This window comes from Tursiops truncatus, chromosome 5 (assembly GCF_011762595.2).
Source record: "Tursiops truncatus isolate mTurTru1 chromosome 5, mTurTru1.mat.Y, whole genome shotgun sequence".
Lineage (NCBI taxonomy): Eukaryota > Metazoa > Chordata > Mammalia > Artiodactyla > Delphinidae > Tursiops > Tursiops truncatus.
In genome coordinates this window covers 107,829,532-107,855,300 of record NC_047038.1, presented here as the reverse complement: position 1 = coordinate 107,855,300, position 25,769 = coordinate 107,829,532, and the positions used below count along the sequence as shown (strand labels likewise).

Genomic DNA, 25,769 nt, shown 5'->3' with positions numbered 1-25,769 from the left:
TGTTGCTGCCCCGGTGCTGGGCAGAGCTGGGCCACGCCCCTGGGCCCTTCTTTGTGTTCTGCCTGAGAAGCCAGCCTCCTCTAGTCCCTGACAGCTCCTTGGGCTGATTTAGGGACTCCAGGACTGAGGGGCTGGAGAAGGGGAGCTGGGAGGGGTGGAGGGGGTTCTCTGGAACATGTGCAGATTAAATAACTGTGAAGTTTAAAAAAAAAAAAAAAATCAGGCTCGACAAATTGTTAGGCCTAAATTGTGACTTCAGGTTGTTGGAACATCTCATTTCATTATGTTTATGGGCTATAAGCAGAGAAATGAGGTTTATATTAAGCTTAAATCTTAAAGGGAAGTATTTTTTAATGTCAGGCTTAGCATTTCTAGGGCCGCCTTTAAAATAATTATCCATTCTGTTAGAAAACTAATCTCTAGTACTTTGGTAAACATGTTTACATTACTTCACAAATAAACAGCTCTCACGGTTGAAAATTAATGACTGAGTGTCCTGGCTGCTGTAAGTCAGCACGACGCGAGAAAGGCAAAACACATGGTAGTCACTCTGTATCAAAGTGATTAGTATGGTAGTGGCAAGTCTCTCAGAAGTAATTTACTCTTAAAATGGAATAAAACGCTACCGTAATTTTTACTCTGGTTAAAATAAACGTGCTAATAAAAACCTGAGAATGAGCTATAATTAATAGTTCTATGGAATGTGCTGCCACGTGTGATATGAAGGCGGTACAATATTAATTCCTCACGTTCGGCCTGCTTCTGAGATGTTCATCAAGTGGGGTGATGATCTTCATGTGAGACAGGTGAACTCTGCCAGCGGCGGCTCCCTTCCGGCACTCCAAGTAATTACCTTCCACCTGCTTCAGTATCACAAGGACGTCCCCACGCTGGAAGGTACGATATCACTCTCTGAAGCAATTATTATTTAATAAAACATTATTACTCTTTCCACATTTTAATCTTTGGAGCCTAAAGCATTTATAATAACGTGTAAAACAGTAACAGAGGCCAGAGGTTTTTTTTTTTTTTTTACATTAGTCAGTAAAGAAAGAGCTGTACTTTACCTTACAAGAAAGTTCTCCAGGGTTTTGCGGGACAATGTCTTCACTGGCAATTCCGTGAGGCACAGACAGCTTAAACATAAACCAATAAAAGGATTATTCACGATCAAATAACCTCGTCCTAAGCGGCTGATCACGCGGGGATTTGGCACGTTCGCCTGCAGTATAACCTCCCGCAGTTAAGCTCTTCACTCGGCTTCCTCAAGCTCGGGATCTAGTTGGTGGGGCTGCCGTTTCTCAGGCTGCTCAGAGTCCTCGGGGGCCTGGGGCTGAGCCCACAGGACCTTGGCAGCTGAAGGTGGCCTAAAGTTCCCTTAACAACCACATCCAGGAAGTTCTGCTCTACAGGACAAGGTCCACCAAGTCCCCAGGGCGTCGGAAGGGTAAACACTCAGCACCTGACCTCACGGCCTTTAGTTCAGGGGCGGCTGATAGGGGACTGGTGCCTCCCCTGCGGGGTTGGACTGGCCGCTTCCATCCGCCTTCAATCTCATCTGCTCCTGCAGTCGCTCTGGTACAAGCATCTACTTAAACCCATCTCACTGCCTGACCTCAGTCATTCCTGGTCCACTCAGCCCTGTCTGATCTTAGAATGGCTTTTACTCTGGCCAGAGAACTCTGTTCCCCGCCTTGGTAAATTCTGGCTGTTGAGCGCGGGTCGGAGGGCCTGGGCAATATAAAAGGCATGCCCAGGACATGGGATCACACAAGCTCGCTTCCAAAAAGGAAAGGGAGGCTGCACTCAGGAGCAAAGCTGTAGAGTACGAGGGTGTGGCCCTGGGGGGCTGCTCCCCAGCATCTCTGTCAGAGCACCAGGGCGCCCAAGGTACCCAGGTTACCCTGGTTAGCAATTTAATGGTGGGGCGGCCACAGGAACAATGAGGGATTTAAGGAATTATTTCGTAAAGAGACACACTAATACACCGTCATTTTGAATTTATTAATTTCTTTGAGTTGTTCAAATGCTTTGTTGACATTATACCGCTATGCTAAGACCTATAAGCAAAATCTCATTCCCCCAAATGAGGCTCTTGACACGGGACAGCCAATGCAAGCAGAGACTTTACAGTTAGTAACACTATTTTCTGGGTTGTTTTTGGCTGCACAGCATGGCTTGCGGGATCTTAGTTCCCCGACCAGGGATCGAACCAGTGCCCCCTGCAGTGGAAGCGCAGAGTCCTAACCACTGGACCGCTGGGGAAGCCCCACTAACCCTATTTTCTTAGTATGGCCTAATGGTAAAGAGCATGGGCTCAGAGCCAGTCAGTCTGTGTTCGAATCTTGGCTCTACCATTACTGGATGTGTGACCCTGGACAGGCTACTTAATCTCTCTGAGTCTTATTTTCTTCATCTGTATAATAGAGATAATAATAGTATCTACTTCACAGGGTTGGTGTGAGGAATAAATGAGTTATTTATACATAAAGTGCTTCGAGGAATGCCTGGCTTATAAGTATTCAACACATCAGCTACTACTTTTATTTATTCATTGTTTTTAAGTATCCTATCCCAAAGTACACCCCTGGGTTTTAGCAATTAAAATTTTATCAGTTTAAATGAATATGAATATATATGAATATCCTACCTCCTTCTTATCTGTCTACACCCTTCCCTTAGGAAGATGAAAAAAATCCTAAATTGCTTAAAGTGAAAACAATTTCCAGCTCAGTGATGGAAATGTAGAACAATATGAAATGAATAATTGCTGTTCTTGTTAAGACCTACTGTTGTACAATTGTTTTAAAAAGTGCCAACACCCCTGCTCTCCTTATCATCTTAATTTGTTCTAGATTTCATCAGGTTAACCTGACCAAAATAGAGAGAGCACATCAACTCCGAAGACAAAGGCTTAAGGTCATATGATGAGAAAAACATTCAAAGGGAACAAAATTAATATCTCAACTATCTCAATTACTGATGAAAACTTCTAACTGGTAACTATTAAATGGACCATGATAATCAGGTTTACAAAAGTGGAAAATGAGGGAAAAACCATCCATTTTAATAAGAACTTTCTACTTCAAATTTTACTCTGTGGGCAAGGCAGCTATAAGATATAAACTATATCAAGATACGAATATAATATCTGGCAGAGATACTCCCATCAGTGTAACCTACTGGGTCAGGTTTTTCAGAGTTTCTGTTTGGTCAAGCCAGACAGCAGGTTGCAATCCTTGTCTGCCCTACTTCCTTTTCCTATATTTCTCCTAATAATGAAACCCTGTTTTAAAAGACCTAGGTTTAAACATGGCCTACTTGTCTAAAGCACTCAGTGTCAAGGGGCAATTCCACAGTTGTCTCATCATCTTTTTCTAAGAAATAAGGATCTTATGTATACTTTAGGACAAACCTCTTGACCACAAACATTTTTAAAAGCTACATTTACCATGTATTTCCTGTAGAGAGGGTGTCCTGGTTTGGGGCGAGGGGGCAGCACCGGATCTTGATTTTTAAGGACTTGACTCTTGGCTTTTGAGAGTCCAGACGCCAGGTTACTTGTTTTTTTCTGAAGATCCATGTCAGAAGAAGACCGATTAAAAGGCAGCTTTTTATCTGCTGCTCTGGTTGCAGGAAGTTTTGGGGGAGGTGGTCTCTCAGGGGCCCCCTTGGGAGGAGGCTGTCGAGCTAGTATGCCTTTTCCATTCACAGGTCTGAAAGTCAACGTGGTAGCTGTGAGTCAGTGTTTGATCGACAGTAGGTTCTGTTTTGTCCTTTCTTACACACACACACACACACACAGCGTTTTGCTAGTGTAAATACCATTTAATGAAACATGCAGGCTATGCTATTTTTTAGCAAATGACTGCTGCATTAAACATTATATTATTTGAAGAAATGCCATGATGTTCCAGCTTCCTCTTATCTTGTACTACATATTCATTAGTTCAAGACAAACAAGCATTTACTATCATGAGCTCTTTAAGGCTCCATTTGCTCTTAAACACACCATGACTGTTTCAGAAAACTAAGGACTTTCTACCAAAGTCTGAGATGAAAAGCTTATAGTAAGATATCAGGTATATGTGATGGAGTCTTGTACATGATTAGAAAAGGTACGTCAAACTCCCCTAATGTTCATGTTATAGGAATCATTATTAAAACACTAATTTAGATTAATATAAAGAAAGCTAGTTCTGAAAATGGGACAGTTATTACTTTGAAAGCCTTTCCTTAATCCCTATGATAAAAATAATGTCGAACATAGTAACGTCTTATGATAACATCACAGTTTTTTGTCTAAATAGCCCTGGAATTCAGGAGGGCTGGTCACCTCTGAGCTCATGAGGCCTGTCTCCCTTTGGAAATGCCAAAAACCAGGCTGGTTTCTGGGAACAGGGAGAGAGCGAGCGAGTGTGTGTACGTATGTATGTGTGTGTATACACGCGTGTGTGTTCCAGAAGTGGAGTTTTAGGTTCAGAAAGGAGTCTTGTTCATTTGTTTGAGGAAAAGTAATAGATATCCATGTTTGTGCTCTGTCAGTTTTTGGATTGCATTAAAAAAGGAGCAGCGACTCCTACACCTGCTGTCAGAAGCAAACTGTGGGCTAGTGGCCTGGGTGAATTTGTGAGTTAAATGTATCTCTAAAAGAAGATCGAAGGCCAGCAACACTCAGTTTTCATGATAGAAAAGAGAGTCCAGTCTCGGAGTCATTAGTTTTTCTCTAACTGACTTTTTAGAAGTTTTCCCATGCTTACTTACCTCGGTGGCAACTTTGGGGGTCCTCGCACAGAACCTCCTGACTGACCAGCATGGTCAGATTCCTGCAAGTATCAGAGAATGATTTTTAGTTAAGATGAATCTGAAACAAGAGCTTTTCAAGAGGAATTATGGACAGATTTTGGGCTGGATCTATAAAGTGGAAATGTAGCTGAATTACAGAAAGGAGATTAAAAGAATTTTTTAGTCTTAAGCAATATTAACTCATTTCTCATTCCTACCTACATTGTCCATGTCACAATGCAAGTGAAAACAGAGGAAGAGGCTGGCGCAGGGAGGGGGGTGTCCTGCTACTGTGGACACCAGCCCAACCAACTGCACTGCATGGTTACACATCCAGCATGTTCTGAGGAATTAAGGATGCTGTTTAAATCATGTTGGGTTACACAGCAGCAATTTAAGCAGACATTGTAGGGAATTTTTAAAAAATATGGCAGCTATCTATCCCATGACAACATTTAAGATATGCAGTGCTCCTAAGTTTAAACACATAGTAAGTGAGGTGGTGATCAGTTTGTTTTGCTTAGAACAGGCAGATCTCTCATACTGGATGGTTTCCACATTGTGTGGTGGGTTTTGAACTGGAAGGAGGTGGAACACAACAGAAGCTTAAGGGGTGGCCTGAAAGGAAGGCATGTGAGGAAGAACAGAAAAGGCCCAAGAAAGCAGACAGCTTAGCTTGTACCACTACAGCAAAGGGGTTGGATGTACTGAGAAGAATTTTGTAGGAAAAAGAAAAGGGGGACAGTGCGAAAAACAAAAGATAGGGAGAGTTGGAATGTTTTGGCCTGAAAGTAGATGAGAGAAATTGGAAGTATGGGGATCAACAAGAAGATTTTTTCAGAAGGGGTTCAAACTGTGCTAATTAAATAGGTTTTCCGAACATGTTATGGTCCAGGGATTGGGAAATGAGTATAATACATGGAAAACATTTTCAGATATTCTGTTGAATGAGAAGTCAAAGGATCTTAAAGCCAAGACTTCTGTTTTTTAGGGAAAAGTCTTCACTAAATCCTTCTAATTCTGATTCTCTTTTTTCACCTTTCCTACTTTCTAAGCCCTCATCACTGACCTCCAGGAAATAATATTTCTCCAAGACCACCTGAGAGGGAAAAATGCCAGCTCTTTAAAATTATACTGCCTTTTTAAAAAATATTTATTTATCTTATTTATTTATTTATTTTTGGCTGCGTTGGGTCTTTGCTGCTGCGCATGGGCTTTCTCTAGTTGTGGCGAGCGGGGGCTACTCTTCGTTGCGGTGTGCGGGCTTCCCATTGCAGTGGCTTCTCTTGTTGTGGAGCATGGGCTCTAGGTGTGTGGGCTCAGTAGTTGTGGCACGTGGGCTCAGTTGTTGTGGTTCGTGGGTTCTACAGCGCAGGCTCAGTAGTTGTGGTGCATGGGCTTAGCTGCTCTGTGGCATGTGGGATCTTCCCGGACCGGGACTCAAACCCGTGTGCCCTGCATTGGCAGGCGGATTCTTAACCACTGCACCACCAGGGAAGCCCATATACTGCCTTTTTCTGTAAAAGAGGTTTAACTATAGCTTGGAAATCTTTGGGCTAATTCAGGCTGTTTTCCCCCTTCTTATCTTACAAATGAGTTAAAACTCACTTCTATGGTTTTTAATTCAAACTGAATGTTTACAAGTTTTCCTTAAATACCAAATGATTAATTGCTAATAACTGCGATCGCGTGAATATGTTTCAGTGTTTTATAATCCCATTTTGAAAAACAAATTAAGCTTGCCCTTAAAACTTGGTTTCACTAATGAACTCAGTTAATGTAGTGAGGCAAGTCACCAGCTCATAAACCCTGCAATATTCCAGGCTATCATCCATGCCTTATAAATACACTGTTGCCTATGTGCCCCCTGACAAATAACTGCTATGATACTTGAAAAACTCATTTATTTCTTTGGCTGCCTTTAAAATTAAAACGAACAAGCCAAGAGAAAAACACTCTAGCAGATAGGTAGGAACTTTTATAGCTTTCCTCAAAATTACAGTTGTTAGACACCTTAATAATTAGGGGCAGATTTTTAAAAATATAGATATATAAATCTGATATGGAAAGTTATAGATGGTGTACTTTAATAAACACATATCATAAAATGCAAATCTTGTACCAAATATAGTTTTCTCTGATTGGTTTTACTTTTTTGGGAAATCTTAAATATATTTTTAATTTCTCAATTTTCTATAATGAGCAAAAATAAATCAGCAAAAAAGGCAGCACACTCAAATCCCCCGGGAATGTTAGGCACATTCCAAAAGGCACTGCTGCACCTGACACGTCAAATACTGAGAGTAGGGGCTTGGTTCCTGTAGGAGCCACTGTCTCGTGTTTGCTAAAGTCCAGGTTTGTGTGCAGGTTCTGCTGATAGTCTTTGGAAGATTACTGATTAGGGATTTCCTGCTCTTCAATAGTCCACACATGAATGGAGCTCCTCTGTACCTGCTTTTTGTAGTTTTTCTCTAGCTCTGACATCCCTGAACTTTGGCTTCTGATGTGTTCTGGTAAGCATTTTACCTCCTGGTGAAGTTGGTTTTTCGGCTTGTACTGCCCTGTAGATGCCATCTTTTTTTTTTTTTTTTTTTTTTTTTTTGCGGTACACGGCCTCTCACTGTTGTGGCCTCTCCCGTTGCGGAGCACAGGCTCCGGACACGCAGGCTCAGGAGCCATGGTTCACGGGCCCAGCCGCTCCGCGGCATGTGGGATCTTCCCAGACCGGGCACGAACCCGTGTCCCCTGCATCGGCAGGCGGATTCTCAACCACTGCGCCACCAGGGAAGCCCGCAGCCATCTTTTTGTTCATGTTCTTTGGAATGGTTTCCTATATTCTAATTTCAAAATAATTCCCTGTTTTTTTGTTTGTTTTTTCAAAAAACAGATATTTCTTCCAAAACCATATTCTTGTCTGTTGGAATCACTGAGCAGCCTCTGAAGATGTGCCTTCTCTTTTTTCTCCAGGAATTGGTACCACTTCTCATGTCCTGAATTCATTAGCCATCTCCTATGCTGCAGCTGTGACTCCTTCCACCTTCTGGGCAGCGTCCCCTGACTCTCCTCTGGCACCGGCTGGCAGACACCTCGCGGGCGGCTCTGGCAGCCTTGGGTTTCCACAGAAGCGTCTGTTCCTGCTGAGAGAATAGTGCCAGTGGCTCCTGTGGTTCCTCACCCTGGATTCCCTCATCATTTAAGCGAAGAAAGTGGGATTCTGCAACTACAGCCACCTTGTCCTGCGATGGAAAGTTCCCTGGCACTCAAGGCAGGAGAAATAGTCAAGGGTCTTTGTCCTGTGTCTCATCAGAAGACACAACTTTCAAAGACCGTGCCTTTCCTCATGGATCATCACAGTGGTGAAGCACTCTTTCTAGAGACCCTCCCCACCACCTGAAGCCATTCTGGCCTCTGATCTAAAATTCACTCAGTAACTGTAATTCTCAAAACCAAAGGAATTTCTCAGGCACAGTTTTGACTTTTGGGCCCTGGAAATCTAAGTGCATGACTTCAGCCAAATCATTTAACTTGGGGTCTTTTTCTCTCCTCTTCTTCCTTCAGACCCAGTGTGTCTATTATGGTATGTATTCATTACAGTACAGCACAGAGTGCTTTGACCACGCCCCCCTCCGGCCCCCATCCTTTGTAAACAGCGCAGGACAGGATTTCCCTCATGTTGTTTATGCGAGATACAAAGAGTTATGAATATGGTCCCTCTCCAGATGGCTTAGTTTATTCTAACTTCCTTTCCTTGTTTTTTCTAAAATGTTTGAGTTGCTTTGTGAACTGCTTAACACCAAATGGAATAATACTTAATATTTTAATAGAGCTTTATGGGTTTACAAAGCCCATGACATGACTCAGTGAATGCTTTTGTATGCCTACTCATCATCCTCTCATTCCTCGTTACAACCCTTTAGAGTAGAAGCCAGTAACCTTCTCAAGTAACTTTTCCTCTATGGAAATTTGGGATTTTCCCATTCAACAATAGTATGGTGGGAGCCCTATCATCCTCTTTTGGGTCATCTTGGCCGTTTTTTTTTTTAATTTTTTTGGCTCTGCTGCACGGCATGTGGGATCTTAGTTCCCTGACCAGGGATCAAACCCGCACCCCCTGCACTGGAAGCGTGGAGTCTTAACCACCGGACTGCCAGGGAAGTCTCTAGCCCAGTGTTAATAAAAATTTATTACCAAGTATTTTGAAATGCAAGTGATCACTAAATTTTAATTCAGCCCACAGAAAAATCTCATTAACTTGACATTGGCTAATTCAATTTAATGTCTCCTTCAAAGAAATTTCTCTTCACTAGATGATTAGATGGGTTTGCATGTATAATAGCATAGTTAATGCACAAGTGTAAAACTATTATGAAGTTTGAACTGAAAATTTTGCTCAAAGACTTTAAGAACTGGTTTCTTTTGAAACAAACCTTAAAGATAATCTATCATATGGGAATTTGAAAAAGTATAGAAAAACAGTATCAAGGTTGAAATTAAAAAAAAAAAACTTTTTACCACCATCTGTTAACAAGTACATGATAAAGCACTACTTTTTAAATTTAAAAAATAATTCTCTCCTAAATTTCAGATGAACAAATTCTTATGATAATTATCTTAAAATTATGTCACTATTTCAGTATTTTATTTTTTTAAAGATCTATTTATTATTTATTTATTTTATTTTTGGCTGCATGAGGTCTTAGTTGTGGCATGCAGGATCTTCACTGAGGCATGTGGGATCTTTTGTTGTGGCGCACGGGCTGCTCTCTAGTTGAGGTGTGTGGGTTTTCTTTTCTCTAGTTGTGGCACGCAGCCTCCAGGGAGCATGGGCTCTGTAGTTGTGGTGCACGGGTTCCAGGGCACGTGGACTCTGTAGTTTAAGGCACATGGGCTCTGGATGAGGTGCGTAGGCTCAGTATTTGTGGTGCGCGGGCTTAGTTGCCCCGTACGCGGCATGTGGGATTTTAGTGCCCTGACCAGGGATCGAACCTGCGTCCTCTGCATTGTAAGGCAGATTCTTTACCACTGAACCACCAGGGAAGTCCCTAATTTGGTATTTTAAATAAAACCTGATAATTGAACTAAATCTTTACACAAAAATTAAAGGGTTTTAGAGATTTTCAATAACTTTCTCATTATTAGTGCTATTTAAAAGACAATGCCATAATATCGGTATAGGGCAAATTATTTTATGATGAAGTACAATGAATTAGCCTAATTCTTTTATTTTATAGGAATTTAAAAAATATTAAATAAGTACATGGAGCTTAGAAATTGGTTTTATCTGGCCAATAGTAAAATAATTTAGACATCAGCTGATTACTTAAAATTAGTGCATAGCTTAGTCTTCAACCTAAGATTACCTATAATGACCACTTACCAAGTTTCTAGTTCTGTTAGCATTACCGAGTTTTCCGGATACTGTGCTGAAGGTGTTTCCAATGGGTTTTTCAGTAGGGAGAGGAGGTGGGCTTTGTGGATCCTCCTCATGTGAACCTGGAAAAATAGCAGTAATTAATTAATCAATAATTTCTAGTCTTCTGGGGTTTCAAGGGATGAAATGATTACAGCTTGGTTCCCTATTAAGAAAATGGCTATTGTAACAGATGCACACAGGGGCTTCCCTGGTGGCGCAGTGGTTGGGAGTCTGCCTGCCGATGCGGGGGACGCGGGTTCGTGCTCCGGTCCGGGAGGATCCCACATGCCGCGGAGCGGCTGGGCCCGTGGGCCATGGCCACTGAGCCTGTGCGTCTGGAGCCTGTGCTCCGCAATGGGAGAGGCCGCAGTGGTGAGAGGCCTGCGTACCACAAAAAAAAAAAAAAAAAAAAAGATGCACACAAAGAATGGAGAGCTAAGCAAATGAGAAAGGTATTCTGGCAAACCTCAGAACATTGACGAGCTAGTAGGCATCGGTTACTTTTTACCAAGTGTTTTATAGAGATTAAAAATAATACTAAATAATTATAACAGCAAGCCAGCACTTGTTGAGAACCGTCTATGGGCCGCGCATTAAGTTAAGGCACTTTATTCATATACATTTCTCCAAACCAACCTCAATCTAAGTGCTAGATCTGTTGAGTCTACTGGCTAGTAGCCACATGTGGCAATTTAAACTTAAATCTTAATTAAAATTAAATAAAATTAAAATTTCAGTCCCTCAGTTGCATTAGCCACATTTCAACTGCTCAGTAGCCACAGGTGGCTATTGGCTACCATATCGGACAGCACTATACTAGATAATATCCTACCCATTTTACAGATGAAGAAACTGACGCTGAGAAGAAAATAAATGCGCTAGCCAGGTCTTAATGCTAGTAATGGTCAGATGGGTTTGAAACCAAAAGCCTGTACGCATTGTAGTAAGGCATGCGGCTTCCTAATAGGTGGTGTATCCAACCCTCCCCCATCCAAATAATTAAATGTGTTTTCTAATATATTAGCTCCAGATTAATGGGCTTCATTGCTCCCATTTTAACAAGCAATAACTTTACATCCAAACTACATCCTTAACCCAGAGATAGTGCACTCCCAACTTATTTTAAAAAGAAGAAAACAAAGATGACCAGATTTAATTAGTGACAGCTAATTAAAATCTGTGTGCAAAACACTTGGAGAGAGCATGACTGTAACATACTAAAGGAGGCTAAAGCCAACTTTCACTGGTTCGGGCATTTAAAGGAGAGAGAGGAATTTTTCCCATTCAAATGAACACTCTCTGCTTCCATTTCACATGAAAAACCTGTAACAAAACAAGAGGATGATTTGTCAGGTTCCTGTTTTATCCACAGACAGGAAAACACTCTCAAAAGGGGGAAAATACCCAGGCCAGCTCCTAGGAGAACAATGATTTAGAGACAGACGAGCGTTCTTAGTTGAGAAGCAGTGCTGCGTGGGGAATTAAGACACACACAGGGATGGTCCAACTCAGTCACCATCTTGAAGATTTTCTCTGTGCTGCAGTTTCCTTACTGAAGGGTACAAAGCAGTAAGAATATGAAAGCAGAGAGGAGATAGCTTATGGGAAGGAAGGGACATAGTAATTATCTGGTGTGGGTATGTGGGGGAGGTGCAGATTTTCAATTTCAAACTGTGTGGTCAGCAGAGTGCTCAGTGAGAAAAGTGGCATTTCAGCAAAGACCTGAAGGAACAGTGAAGGAGCGAGCCATGCAGAGATCTGGGGAAAGGACATCCTAGTCAGAAGAAACAGGTCCCCAGGGGAAGAAGCTGACAGGTTCAGAGCAAGGAGTTTTGCACCACAAAGCTGTTCCTTTCTTTTCTTGTCCATTCCAAGTTCTTTTCCCTCCACAGCAATATACGCATTGCTTAATAATCGTAATAATAAAATTCTGGGGAACTGGTTTTTTTTTTTTTTTTTTTTCCAGTACGCAGGCCTCTCACTGTTGTGGCCTCTCCCGTTGTGGAGCACAGGCTCCGGACGCGCAGGCTCAGCGGCCATGGCTCACGGACCCAGCCGCTCCGCGGCATGTGGGATCTTCCCGAACCGGGGCACAAACCCGTGTCCCCTGCATCAGCAGGCGGACTCTCAACCCCTGCGCCACCAGGGAAGCCCTAGGGAACTGGTGTTTGATATACATAGAATTCCCTAGGAACTGGCACTTCAGTTCTCTCACATATAGCGGTACAGAACTCAGCTTTCTAATAGTTCCTGGAGCTTTGTCAGGATAATAAATAAAGGTGCTTTCTCAATATACCCTTCTCAGGATTTCAGGACTATTAATCCAATTTATAAGTGTGTAGAAAAGAGTAAACACAGCAGGCCTGAGTTACAAGGTTGGTCCTTGCTGGCACCTAGGAACTTGCATTTTTGGAAGCTTCGCACCATTTCTAGAACAGATAAAACAAAAGAATATGGTTTATGCTGAACACCTGCTCTCCTTCTGGGAAATCTGGAATTTTGATACATGCCCAAATTCCTAGAGGTGTCCATGTAACCAGCCCCCAACAAAAACCCTTGGGTATTGAGTCTCTAATGAGCTTCCCTGATTGACATTTCACATCTGAGTGGAGTTAGGTACACCCTGTGTGACTCCACTGGGAGAGGACTCCTAGAAACTTGTGCTGGTTTCCTGCAGACTTTGCCCCGGGCACCTTTTTCCTTTGCTGATTTTGCTTCGCATACTTTTGCTATAATAAATCACAGCCACGAACACAACTATATGCTAAATCCTGTGAGTCCTCCTAGCAAATCGTCAAACATGGGGATCTGGGGGACCCTGACACATAGGAGAATACATTTAAATGTAAAAGTTGTATTACATAAAGCCACATGAGCTTCAGGTAATATTTATTATCATTCTATCTCACGCAGCTTATTAAAATCCCAAATACTTTTTTTTTAAATGCTTGGCTTTCTTTGTTTGTTTTTGTTTATTTATTTATTTATTTTTCGCTGTGTTGGGTCCTCATTTCTGTGCGAGGGCTTTCTCTAGTTGTGGCAAGCAGGGGGCCACTCTTCATCGCGGTACGTGGACCTCTCACAATCGCGGCCTCTCTCATTGCGGAGCACAGGCTCCAGACGTGCAGGCTCAGTAGTTGTGGCTCACGGGCCCAGCCGCTCCGCGGCATGTGGGATATTCCCAGACCAGGGCTCGAACCTGCGTCCCTTGCATTAGCAGGCAGACCCTCAACCACTGCGCCACCAGGGAAGCCCGCAAATACTTTTAACAAGGTAACAGTGAGCAGGCCGACAACCCGATGAGCGGTCCTGTCACTAATCTGTAGGCTATATAATACTGTCAAAAGAAACATACGACCAGTTCTTCAGTCTAACACTACCATATAAGCTCCTAAGAAGCGAGAACCCACTAGAATTTGGTACCCTTGACTTTCTCTCCTCCTCATTCTTCATAGAAACTCCGTTCAATCTTCTCACTACTTGGCTTAGAGCCATCAGTTAATAAAACCATCAACAGACTAAAACCAATATGATTCTTCCAGGTAGTATTTTATAGAGAAACCATACCCCTAAACTAAGTTTCATGGCATTCCAGGGGATGCCTACAGTGTAACCCTGGGATGCTGCAGGTGAAGGACTGGGACACTTGCTCTGCTGTCGGCAGGAATGGAGTGGCAGAATCTTGTTAGACAAAGGCAAGGATGCAACTGGGCTGTGCAAAAGCACTAAAGGAAATGAAAGGAAAGCAGAGGCTCACAGAGAAAGCTGTGTGATCACCCAGGAACTGCTCTGGAACCCACTGTATGTGCATTCACGTGCATACATACTCAGCTTTTTCTAATCTCTAGGGCCTAAGGTAAACAGTTCTGGCCCTCTTGGCTTCTCTCTTATGATAATATCAGATGTATCTGCAGGACTTATTAAATAAAATTCATCCAAAATTTCATTTATTGTAACACTGAAAAATCAAGTAAGGAAGTGTATGAAAACGTAGTGTTGGGGCTTCCCTGGTGGCGCAGTGGTTGAGAGTCTGCCTGCTGATGCAGGGGACGCGGGTTCGTGCCCCACACCGGGAAGATCCCACATGCCACGGAGCGGCTGGGCCCGTGAGCCATGGCCGCTGAGCCTGCACATCGGAGCCTGTGCTCCGCAACGGGAGAGGCCACAACAGTGAGAGGGCTGCGTACCATAAAAACAAAACAAAACAAAACAAAAAAACCCCGTAGTGTTATACAAATTAAAATAATATTTTTATACACTGTTATGTTTTTATAACTCTTGGTTACTCCCCTTCAGACAACTCACACATAGCTATATTTAGATTATGCTCACTGGAGTAATACACTCCTGACAGACATATACAACTGTATTTGCTGTCACTTTCAAAACTTTCCTACCAAATCTTTACTACTGGCACTAACATACGATATTACAATTACTCTGAGTTTCAGCCTCCCTCTATTGTTTCTGCCTCAGACAATGTTAAAGAGAAGTAAAAACCAAATTTACTGTACTGGACTTCCCTGGTGGCACAGTGGTTAAGAATCCGCCTACCAATGCAGGGGACATGGGTTCGAGCCCTGGCCTGGGAAGATCCCACATGCCGCGGAGCAACTAAGCCCATGTGCCACAACAACTGAACCTGCGCTCTAGAGCCCGCAAGCCACAACTACTGAGCTTGTGTGCTGCAACTACTGAAGTCCATGTGCTCTAGGGCCCATGTGCCGGAACTACTGAGCCTGCACGCCTAGAGCTCATGCTCTGCAAAAAGAGAAGCCACCGCAATGAAAAGCCCGTGCATTGCAACGAAGAGTAGTCCCCGCTCGCCACAACTAGAGAAAGCCTGCATGCAGCAACGAAGACCCAATGCAGCCAAAAATAAATTTAAAAAAACCAAAAAAATAAAATTTGCTGTACTAATTGTCTAAAGAATTATGAGAAAACAACTTGTTTTTAAATGTTCTCGAGGGGAGGACCTTCAAGATGGCAGAGGAGTAAGACGTGGAGATCACATTCCTCCCCACAAATACATCAAAAATACATCTACATGTGGAACAACTCCTACAGAACACCTAATGAATGCTGGCAGAAGACCTCAGACTTCCCAAAAGGCAAGAAACTCCCCACGTACCTGGGCAGGTCAAAAGAAAAAAGAAAAAACAGAGACAAAAGAATAGGGATGGGACCTGCACCTCTGGGAGGGAGCTGTGAAGGAGGAAAAGTTTCTACACACTAGGAAGCCCCTTCACTGGTGGAGATGAGGGGTGTGGCGGGGGGAAAGCTTCGGAGCCACAGAGGAGAGCACAGCAACAGGGGTGCGGAGGGCAAAGCGGAGAGATTCCCGCACAGAGGATCGGTGCCGACCAGCACTCACCAGCCCGAGGGGCTTCTCTGCTCACCCACTGGGGTGGGTGGGGGCTGGGAGCTGAGGCTCGGGCTTCCGAGGTCAGTTCCCACGAGGAGGACGGGGGTTGCCTGCGTGAACACAGCCTGAAGGGGGCTAGTGTGCCACAGCTAGCCAGAAGGGAGTCTGGGAAAAAGTCTGGAACGGCCTAAGAGGTAAGAGACCATTGTTTCGGGGTGTGCAAGGAGAGGGGATTCAGAGCAACGCCAAATCGAGCTCCAGAGACGGGCGCGAGCCGCGGCTATCAGCACGGACCCCAGAGACAGGCATGAAATGCTAAGGCTGCTGCTGCAGCCACCAAGAAGCCTGTGTGCGAGCACAGCTCACTATCCACACCTCCCCTCTTGGGAGCCTGTGCAGCCCGCCACTGCCAGGGTCCCGTGATCCAGGGACAACTTCCCAGGGAGAGCACATGGCACGCCTCAGGCTGGTGCAACGTCACACCAGCCTCTGCCACCACAGGCTCGCCCCACATCCGTACCACTCCCTCTCCCCAGCCTGAGTGAGCCAGAGCCCCCTAATCAGCTGCTACTTTAACCCCGTCCTGTCTGGGCAGGAAACAGATGCCCTCAGGTGACCTACATGCAGAGGCGGGACCAAATCCAAAGCTGAACCCCAGGAGCTGTGGGAACAAAGAAGAGAAAGGGAAATCTCTCCCAGCAGCGTCAGGAGCAGCAGATTAAATCTCCACAATCAGCCTGATGTACCCTGCATCTGTGGAATACCTGAATAAACAACGAATCATCCCAAAATTGAGGCAGGGGACTCTGGGAGCAACTGTAGACTTGGGGTTTGCTATCTGCATCTAATTTGTTTCTGGTTTTAGGTTTATCTCAGTTTAATATTTAGAGCTTATTATCATTGGCAGATTTGTTTATTGATTTGGTTGCTCTCTTCCTTTTTCTTTTTTTTTTTTGCGGTACGCGGGCTTCTCACTGTTGTGGCCTCTCCTGTTGCGGAGCACAGGCTCCAGACGCACAGGCTCAGCGGCCATGGCTCACGGGCCCAGCTGCTCCGCAGCATGTGGAATCTTCCCAGACTGGGACACAAACCCGTGTCCCCTGCATCAGCAGGCGGACTCTCAACCACTGTGCCACCAGGGAAGCCCCCCTTTAAAAAAAAAAAAAATATATATATATATATATATTTTTTTTTTTTCTCTTTTTGTGAGTGTGTATGTGTATGTGTATGCTTCTTTGTGTGATCATGTCTGTATAGCTTTGATTTTACCATTTGTCCTAGGGTTCTGTCTGTTGTTTTTTTCTTTGTTTGTTTGTTTTATGGTTATTTTTTTAGTACAGTTTTTAGCACTTGTTATCATTGGTGGATTTGTTTATTGGTTTGCTTGCTCTCTTCTTTTTCTTGTTGATTACCTTTTTATTTTAATAATTCTTTTATTTTTTATTTTAATAACTTCATTTTATTCTTCCTTCCTTCCTTCCTTCCTCCCTTCCTCTCTTTCATTTTCTCCCTTTTCTTCTGAGCTGAGTGGCAGACAAGGTCTTGGTGCTCCGGCCAGGTGTCAAGCGTGAGCCTCTGAGGTGGGAGAGCCTGGTTCAGGACATTGGTCCACCAGAGTCCTGCCAGGTACACATAATATCAAATGGCAAAAGCTCTCCCAGAGATCTCCATCTCAACACTAAGACCCAGCTCCACTCAACGACCAACAAGCTACAGTGCTGGACACCCTATGCCAAACAACTAGCAAGACAGGAACACAACACCACCCGTTAGCAGAGAGGCGGCCTAAAATCATAATAAGGTCACAGACACGCCGAACCACACCACAGGACGTGGTCCTGCCCACCAGAAAGACAAGATCCAGCTTCATCCACCAGAACACAGGCACTAGTCCCCTCCACCAGGAAGCCTACACAACCCACTGAACCAATCTTCCCCACTGGCAGCAGACACCAAAAACAATGGGAACTATGAACGTGCAGCCTGCAAAAAGCAGACCCGAAATGCAGCAAGTTAAGCAAAATGAGAAGACAGAGGAATACACAGCAGATAAAGGAGTAAAGTAAAAACCCACCACACCAAACAAATCAGAGGAACTAGGCAGTCTACCTGAAAAAGAATTCAGAGTAATGATAGCAAAGACGATCCAAAATCTTGGAAATAGAATGGAGAAAATACAAGAAACGTTTAACAAGGACCTAGAAGAACTAAAGAGCAAACAAACAATGATGAATGACACAATAAATGAAATCAAAAATTCTCTAGAAGGAATCAATAGGAGAATAACTGAGGCAGAAGAACGGATAAGTGACCGGGAAGATAAAAGAGTGGAAATAACTACCACAGAGCAGAATAAAGAAAAAAGAATGAAAAGAACTGAGGACAGTCTCAGAGACCTCTGGGACAATATTGAAAGCACCAACATTCAAATTATAGGGGTCCCAGAAGAAGAAGAGAAAAACAAAGGGACTGAGAAAATATTTGAAGAGATTAGAGTTGAAAACTTCCCTAATGTGGGAAAGGAAATAGTCAGTCAAGTCCAAGAAGCACAGAGAGTCCCATACAGGATAAATCCAAGGAGAAACACGCCAAGACACATGTTAATCAAAGTATCAAAAATTAAATACAAAGAAAAAATATTAAAAGTAGCAAGGGAAAAGCAACAAATAACATACAAGGGAATCCCCATAAGGATTCAGCTGATTCCTCAGCAGATTCCTCAGCAGAAACTCTGCAAGCCAGAAGGGTGTGGCAGGACATATTTAAAGTGATGAAAGGGAAAAACCTACAAGCAAGATTACTCTACTGAGCAAGGATCTCATTCAGATTCAACGGAGAAATTAAAACCTTTACAGACAAGCAAAAGTTAAGAGAATTCAGCACCACCAAACCAGCTTAACAACAAATGCTAAAGGAACTTCTCTAGGCAGGAAAAACAAGAGAAGGAAAAGACCTACAATAACAAACCCAAAACAATTAAGAAAATGGTCATAGAAACATACATATCGATAATTACCTTAAATGTAATTGGATTAAATGCTCCAACCAAAAGACACAGACAGGCTGAATGGATACAAAAACAAGACCCATATATATGCTATCTACAAGACAGCCACTTCAGACCTGGGGACACATACAGACTGAAAGTGAGGCGATGGAAAAAGATATTCTATGCAAATGGAAATCAAACGAAAGCTGGAGTGCCAATTCTCATACCAGGCAAAATAGATGTTTAAATAAAGACCATTACAAGAGACAAAGAAGGGCACTACATAATGATCAAGGGATCAGTCCAAGAAGAAGATATAACAATTGTAAATATTTATGCACCCAACATAGGAGCACCTCAATACATCAGGCAAATGCTAACAGCCATAAAAGGGGAAATCAACAGTAACACAATCATAGTAGGGGCCTTTAACACCCCACTTTCACCAATGGACAGATCACCCAAAATGAAAATAAATAAGGAAACACAAGCTTTAAATGATACATTAAACAAAATGGACTTAATTGATATTTATAGGACATTCCATCCAAAAACAACAGAATACGCTTTCTTCTGCTCATGGAACATTCTCCAGGATAGACCATATCTTAGGTCACAAATCAAGGACCGGTAAATTTAAGAAAATTGAAATTGTATCAAGTATCTTTTCTGACCACAACGCAATGAGACTAGATATCAATTCCAGGTAAAAATCTGTAAAAAATACAAACACACGGAGGCTGAACAATACACTACTAAATACCCAAGAGATCACTGAAGAAATCAAAGAGGAAATAAAAAAATACCTAGAAACAAATGACAATGAAAACACGATGACCCAAAACCTATGGGATGCAACAAAAGCAGTTCTAAGAAGGAAGTCTACAGCAATACAATCCTACCTCAAGAAACAAGAAACATCTCAAATAAACAACCTAACCTTACACTAAAGCAATTAGAGAAAGAAGAACAAAAAACCCCCAAAGTTAGCAGAAGGCAAGATCATAAAGATCAGATCAGAAATAAATGAAAAAGAAATGAAGGAAACGATAGCAAAGATCAATAAAACTAAAAGCTGGTTCTTTGAGAACATAAACAAAATCGATAAACCATTAGCCAGACTCATCAAGAAAAAAAGGGAGAAGACTCAAATCAACAGAATTAGAAATGAAAAAGGAGAAGTAACAACTGACACTGCAGAAATACAAAGGATCATGAGAGATTACTACAAGCAACTCTATGCCAATAAAATGGACAACCTGGAAGAAATGGACAAATTCTTAGAGAAGCACAACCTTCTGAGACTGAACCAGAAAGAAACAGAAAATATAAACAGACAAATCACAAGCACTGAAATTGAAACTGTGATTAAAAATTTTCCAACAAACAAAAGCCCAGGATCAGAAGGATTCACAGGCGAATTCTATCAAACATTTAGAGAAGAGCTAACACCAATCCTTCTCAAACTCTTCCAAGATATAGCAGAGGAAGGAACACTGCCAAACTCATTCTACGAGGCCACCATCACCCTGATAACAAAATCAGACAAAGATGTCACAAAAAAAGAAATCTACACACCAATATCACTGATGAACATACATGTAAAAATCCTAAACAAAATACTAGCAAACAGAATCCAACAGCACATTAAAAGGATCATACACCATGATCAAGTGGGGTTTATCCCAGGAATGCAAGAATTCTTCAATATGCAAATCAATCAATGTGATAAACCATATTAACAAACTGAAGGAGAAAAACCATATGATTAATCTCAATAGAAACAGAAAAAGCTTTCAACAAAATTCAACACCCATTTATGATAAAAACATGCCAGAAAGTGGGAATAGAGGAAACTTACCTCAACATAATAAAGGCCAGATATGACATACCCACAGCCAACATTGTTCTCCATGATGAAAACTGAAACCATTTCCACTAAGACCAGGAACAAGACTAGGTTGCCCACTCTCACCTCTATTATTCAACATAGTTTTGGAAGTGTTAGCCACAGCAATCGGAGAAGAAAAAGAAATAAAAGGAATCCAAGTCAGAAAAGAAGAAGTAAAGCTGTCACTCTTTGCAGATGACATAATACTATAAATAGAGAATCTTAAAGATGCCACCAGAAAACCACTAGAGCTAATCAACGAATTTGGTAAAGTAGCAGGATACAAAATTAATACACAGAAAACTCTTGCATCCCTATATACTAATGATGAAAAATCTGAAAGAGAAATTAAGGAAACATTCCCATTTACCACTGGAACAAAAAGAATAAAATACCTAGGAATAAACTTACCTAAGGAGACAAAAGACCTGTATGAAGAAAACTATAAGACCTGTATGAAGAAAACTATAAGACACTGATGAAAGAAACTAAAGATGATACAAACAGATGGAGAGATATACCATGCTCTTGAATCAACATTGTGAAAACGACTCTACTACCCAAAGCAATCTACAAATTGGATGCAATCCCTATCAAACTACCAATGGCATTTTTCACAGAACTAGAATAAAAAATTTCACAATTTCTATGGAAACACAAAAGACCCCGAATAGCCAAAGCAATCTTGAGAAAGAAAAAACGGAGCTGGAGGAATCAGGCTCCCTGACTTCAGACTATACTACAGAGCTACAGTCATCAAGACAGTATGGTATTGGCACAAAAACAGAAACACAGATCAATGGAACAGGAAAGAATGCCCAGAGATAAACCCATGCACATATGGTCACCTTATCTTTGATAAAGGAGGCAAGAATATACAATGGAGAATAAGTCGTGCTGGGAAAACTGGACAGCTACACGTAAAACAATGAAATTAGAACACTCCCTAATGCCATGCACAAAAATAAACTCAAAATGGATTAAAGACCTAAATGTTAAGGCCAGACACTATAAAACTCTTAGAAGAAACACAGGCAGAACACTCTATGACATAAATCAAAGCACGATCCTTTTGACCCACCTCCTAGAGAAATGGAAATAAAAATGAAAGTAAACAAATGGGACCTAATGAAACTTAAGAGCTTTTTCACAGCAAAGGAAACCATAAACAAGATGAAAAGACAACCCTCAGAATGGGAGAAAACATTTGCAAATGAAGCAACTGACAAAGGATTAATCTCCAAAATCTATAAGCAGCTCGTACAGCTCAATATCAAAAAGACAAACAACCCAATCCAAAAATGGGCAGAAAACCTAAACAGACATTTCTCCCAAGGAGATATACAGATTCCCAACAAAGACATCAAAGGATGCTCAACATCACTAATCATTAGAGAAATGCAAATCAAAACTACAATGAGGTATCACCTCACACCAGTCAGAATGGCCATCGTCAAAAAATCTACAAACAATAAATGCTGGAGAGGGTGTGGAGAAAAGGGAACCCTCTTTCACTGTTGGTGGGAATGTAAATTGATACGCCACTATGGAGAACAGTTTGGAGGTTCCTTAAAAAACTAAAAATAGAATTACCATACGACCCAGCAATCCCATTACTGGGCATATACCCTGAGAAAACCATAATTCTAAAAGAGTCATGTACCACAATGTTCATTGCAGCTCTATTTACAATAAGCAAGTCATGGAAGCAACCTAAGTGTCCATCGACAGATGAATGGATAAAGAAGATGTGGCACATATATACGATGGAATATGACTCAGCCATAAAAAGAAACAAAATTGAGTTAATTTTTAGTGAGGTGGATGTACCTAGAGTCTGTCATACAGAGTGAAGTAAGTCAGAAAGAGAAAAACAAATACCATATGCTAATACATATATATGGAATCCTAAAAAAGAAAATGGTTCTGAAGAACCTAGGGGCAGGACAGGAATAAAGATGCAGATGCCGAGATGGACTTGAGGATATGGGGAGGGGGAAGGGGAAGCTGGGACAAACAGAGAGTGGCATGGACATATATATACTACCAAATGTAAACTAAATAGCTAGTGGGAAGCAGCTGCATAGCACAGGGGGATCAGCTCAGTGCTCTGTGACCACCTAGAGGGGTGGGATAGGGAGGGTGGGAGGGAGGGAGATGCAAGAGAGAAGAGATATGGGGATATATGTATATGTATAACTGATTCACTTTGTTATAAAGCAGAAACTAACACACCATTGTAAAGCAATTATACTGCAATAAAGATGTTAAAAAATTAAAAAATAAATGAGGGAGGAGATATGGGGATATATGTATAGGTATAGCTGATTCACTCTGTTATACAGCAGAAACTAACACACCATTGTAAAGCAATTATACTCCAATAAAGATGTTAAAAGAAAATGTTCTCGACAGAAAAATAATAATAAGTGGCTGATTACACATAATTTCAAAAGCAGACATTGACAATTAGCATGTATTTCTCCCTGGCTCTTGGAGAAGCAAATAAATGAGGCAGAGAAGTGCTTACATTTTCCTGGTTTGGCTGGAATTCGAATCACAGTGGGCTTCCTGGTGGGTGCTGGTTGAACTGCTCGTTCCTTTGCTGGTTCTGTTCTTGTGGGGAGCTGAAAGGGATCTAATGAAAAACACAGTGTATTTTGCATGTTTTAGTTAACATGGACTCAAACAAAAAAACCTCATTCATAATTAAAGAGTCATATTTTTCATGCTCTAGGGAAAACTATTCATGGATAAACAAAATCTCAGTTTGCAGAGACAAAAACAAAGTCAGGGCTCATGAAAGGAAATAACTTGGCGCTCCGTAAATAATTCATGTGGCTTTTCTTCCTCTCTGATGAGAGAGATCCGGGACAATCTTCAATTATGTAGAAGCTATCTTTCACAGGAGTGTAATCATTCCATAAGTGTCTGCCTGAAAATGAAGGGCAATTGAAACATGCAGCCAATTTCCCCCCTATAGTGAAGCTTCCCGGATCCCCCAGGAAGGAAGGTCTCTTTGCCCCACCCCTGTGCCTGCATTGGAAAACCTCCCTGAAGGGCTGGTCCTGGGCCTGGTCCCCACCCCTCATCCCACCCTGCCGGAGCCTGGCAGCAGCACTCTCGGATTGAGTAGTGAAGTGAAACTACACCTTGCTAACATGAAAACGGAAAACGTTTTATCCTGGAAATAAAATAAGACATCTCCCTTCAAATATTTAATTTTGGGCCAAGGATATATATTCTCCATCTTAACCCACTCATTTAAAATGGACAGTATGTGCTTAGGGAGAGTATTTTAAATAAAAGCACAACCACCAAACTTTTTTCTTCCTTTTTTCGTTTTTGGTCATGCCGCAAGGCTTGTGGGGTCTTAGTTACCCAACCAGGGATGGAACCCAGGCCCTCGGCAGTGAGAGCGTGGAGCCCTAACCACTGGACCGCCAGAGAAATCCCCCACCAAACTTTTTTACTGAAAGAAATAGTCTTTTCTTCTTTAATGTAAATGTTCTTTTTAGTAGTTTGGGAAGATGACCAAAAAATTTTTAGAAGATGAAAAACCTAAAAATAAATAGATGAGCAAAAATAAAATCAAATACTGTATAATGCATACTCTATACGGTGCACAGGGTCTCGAGAGGCCGCTTTTGCCTTTATTCAGCAAGAGGCAGAATGAATACATACTGTATTCAGAACCTGTTCTCTGGATCTCGCCTGTAGGGAGATACTCCCTATAAACAATGCACTTCACAGCACTTGTGATGAACAGCATTCATGTTCTGCCTGTTATGAGCTGCAGTTCAATAAAGCATCTTTTGCTGACCAGATCTTTTCAGAATACACGAAGAGCTGAGCTAAGGATAAGATGGCCTTTCAGCTCCTTGATACTTGCCCTTCCCTTCCACCCAGCTCTCAGGCAACCCCACTCTCAGACCTGCTACCAGAGCATCACCCACTCACTAGTCACTTGATCTCACATGTCTGCTTACCATGTGCCAGTAACGGTGCGAGGTGGGGAGATAGGATGGTTAAGTACAATCCTATTTTAAGTTTATTATCTATCACCTAAGTAAGGCCCCCAGATGGCATGCTAGGTAAAATAATAATTATTAGGCTAGTTAGGAAAAAAAAAATTAGATGACCCCTCTATGGAAACCGGTCTATTAGCTTATTAGTGAGGCGAGTCTTGTCTATGCTCAAAAATCCAACTCAACATCATCAAAACAATATCAAACTTTCAAAAAAGGCTCTTGTAATAATATCACTTTCTTCCATTGTAACCTATATCTCCAGAAAACAAACAAAGCTTCTTCTTTTAGGTCTAAGGAAATTCGTCAATTCCTTATTTTGTTATAGCATTATTTTTCATTTCAAAAGTAACATTTATTGTAAAAATAGGAAACATTAAGAAATATATGATAGGGACTTCCCTGGTGGCGCAGTGGTTAAGAATCCGCCTGCCAATGCAGGGGACATAGGTTCGATCCCTGGTCCGGGAAGATCCCACATGCCGTGGAGCAACTAAGCCCGTGAGCCACAACTACTGAGCCTGCGCTCTAGAGCCCACAAGCCACAACTACTGAAGCCTGCATGCCACAACTACTGAAGCCCGTGCACCTAGAGCCTGTGCTCCACAACAAGAGAAGCCACCGCAATGAGAAGCCCTCGCACCACAATGAAGAGTAGCCCCCGGGCTTCCCTGGTGGCACAGCGGTTAAGAATCTGCCTGCCAATGCAGGGGACACGGGTTCGAGCCCTGGTCTGGGAGGATCCCACATGCCGCGGAGCAGCTAGGCCCATGAGCCACAACTACTGAGCCTGAGCGTCTGGACCCTGCGCTCCACAACAAGAGAGGCTGCGCACTGCAATGAAGAGTGGCCCCCGCTTGCCGCAACTGGAGAAAGCCCTCGCACAGAAACGAAGACCGAACACAGCCAAAATTAAAAACAAATAAATTAAAAAAACCTTAACCTGAGTTGCCAAAACTCAGGTTAAGATAGTGGTGATTCTTCAGATGCCTTAAAAAAAAAAAAAAAAAGAGTAGCCCCCGCTCGCCACTAGAGAAAGCCCGCACGCAACAATGAAGACCCAACACAGCCAAAAATAAATAAATTTATTAAAAAAAAAAAAGTTGATCTTTAAAAAAAAAAAGGAATATATGATAGAAAGTCTCCTGTAATCCTATCCCTGCAGTAATAATTATTATCTAAAATATGTGTATCTGTCTACAGATTTTTTTTCTGTATCATATGTATTATTACCTACGTATTTTGAAAAACACAAACCTGTATCATAAGTATTATTACGTAGGTATTTTGAAAAACAC

At 42.1% G+C, this 25,769-nt stretch overlaps 1 protein-coding gene across 10 annotated transcripts in view; it reads right to left on the bottom strand.

Moving 5' to 3' along the window:
- Positions 1 to 25,769, bottom strand: part of SH3D19 (SH3 domain containing 19) — a 135,208-nt gene that overhangs the window by 20,778 nt on the left and 88,661 nt on the right. For 9 of the 10 annotated variants that reach the window (XR_012332141.1, XR_004526733.2, XR_012332140.1 and 6 more), the window contains 6 exons: positions 22,974 to 23,081; positions 10,163 to 10,278; positions 4,765 to 4,826; positions 3,452 to 3,716; positions 1,068 to 1,136; positions 750 to 890 (listed from right to left, as the gene is read on the bottom strand). Coding sequence is in view for 7 of the 10 variants with exons in the window: in XM_019926572.3 (XP_019782131.1) it covers positions 750 to 890; positions 1,068 to 1,136; positions 3,452 to 3,716; positions 4,765 to 4,826; positions 10,163 to 10,278; positions 22,974 to 23,081 (761 nt within the window). In the remaining 3 variants the exon portion in view is untranslated. The remainder of the gene's footprint in view (positions 1 to 749; positions 891 to 1,067; positions 1,137 to 3,451; positions 3,717 to 4,764; positions 4,827 to 10,162; positions 10,279 to 22,973; positions 23,082 to 25,769) is intronic. The other variant, XM_033857298.2, reaches the window with a different exon arrangement.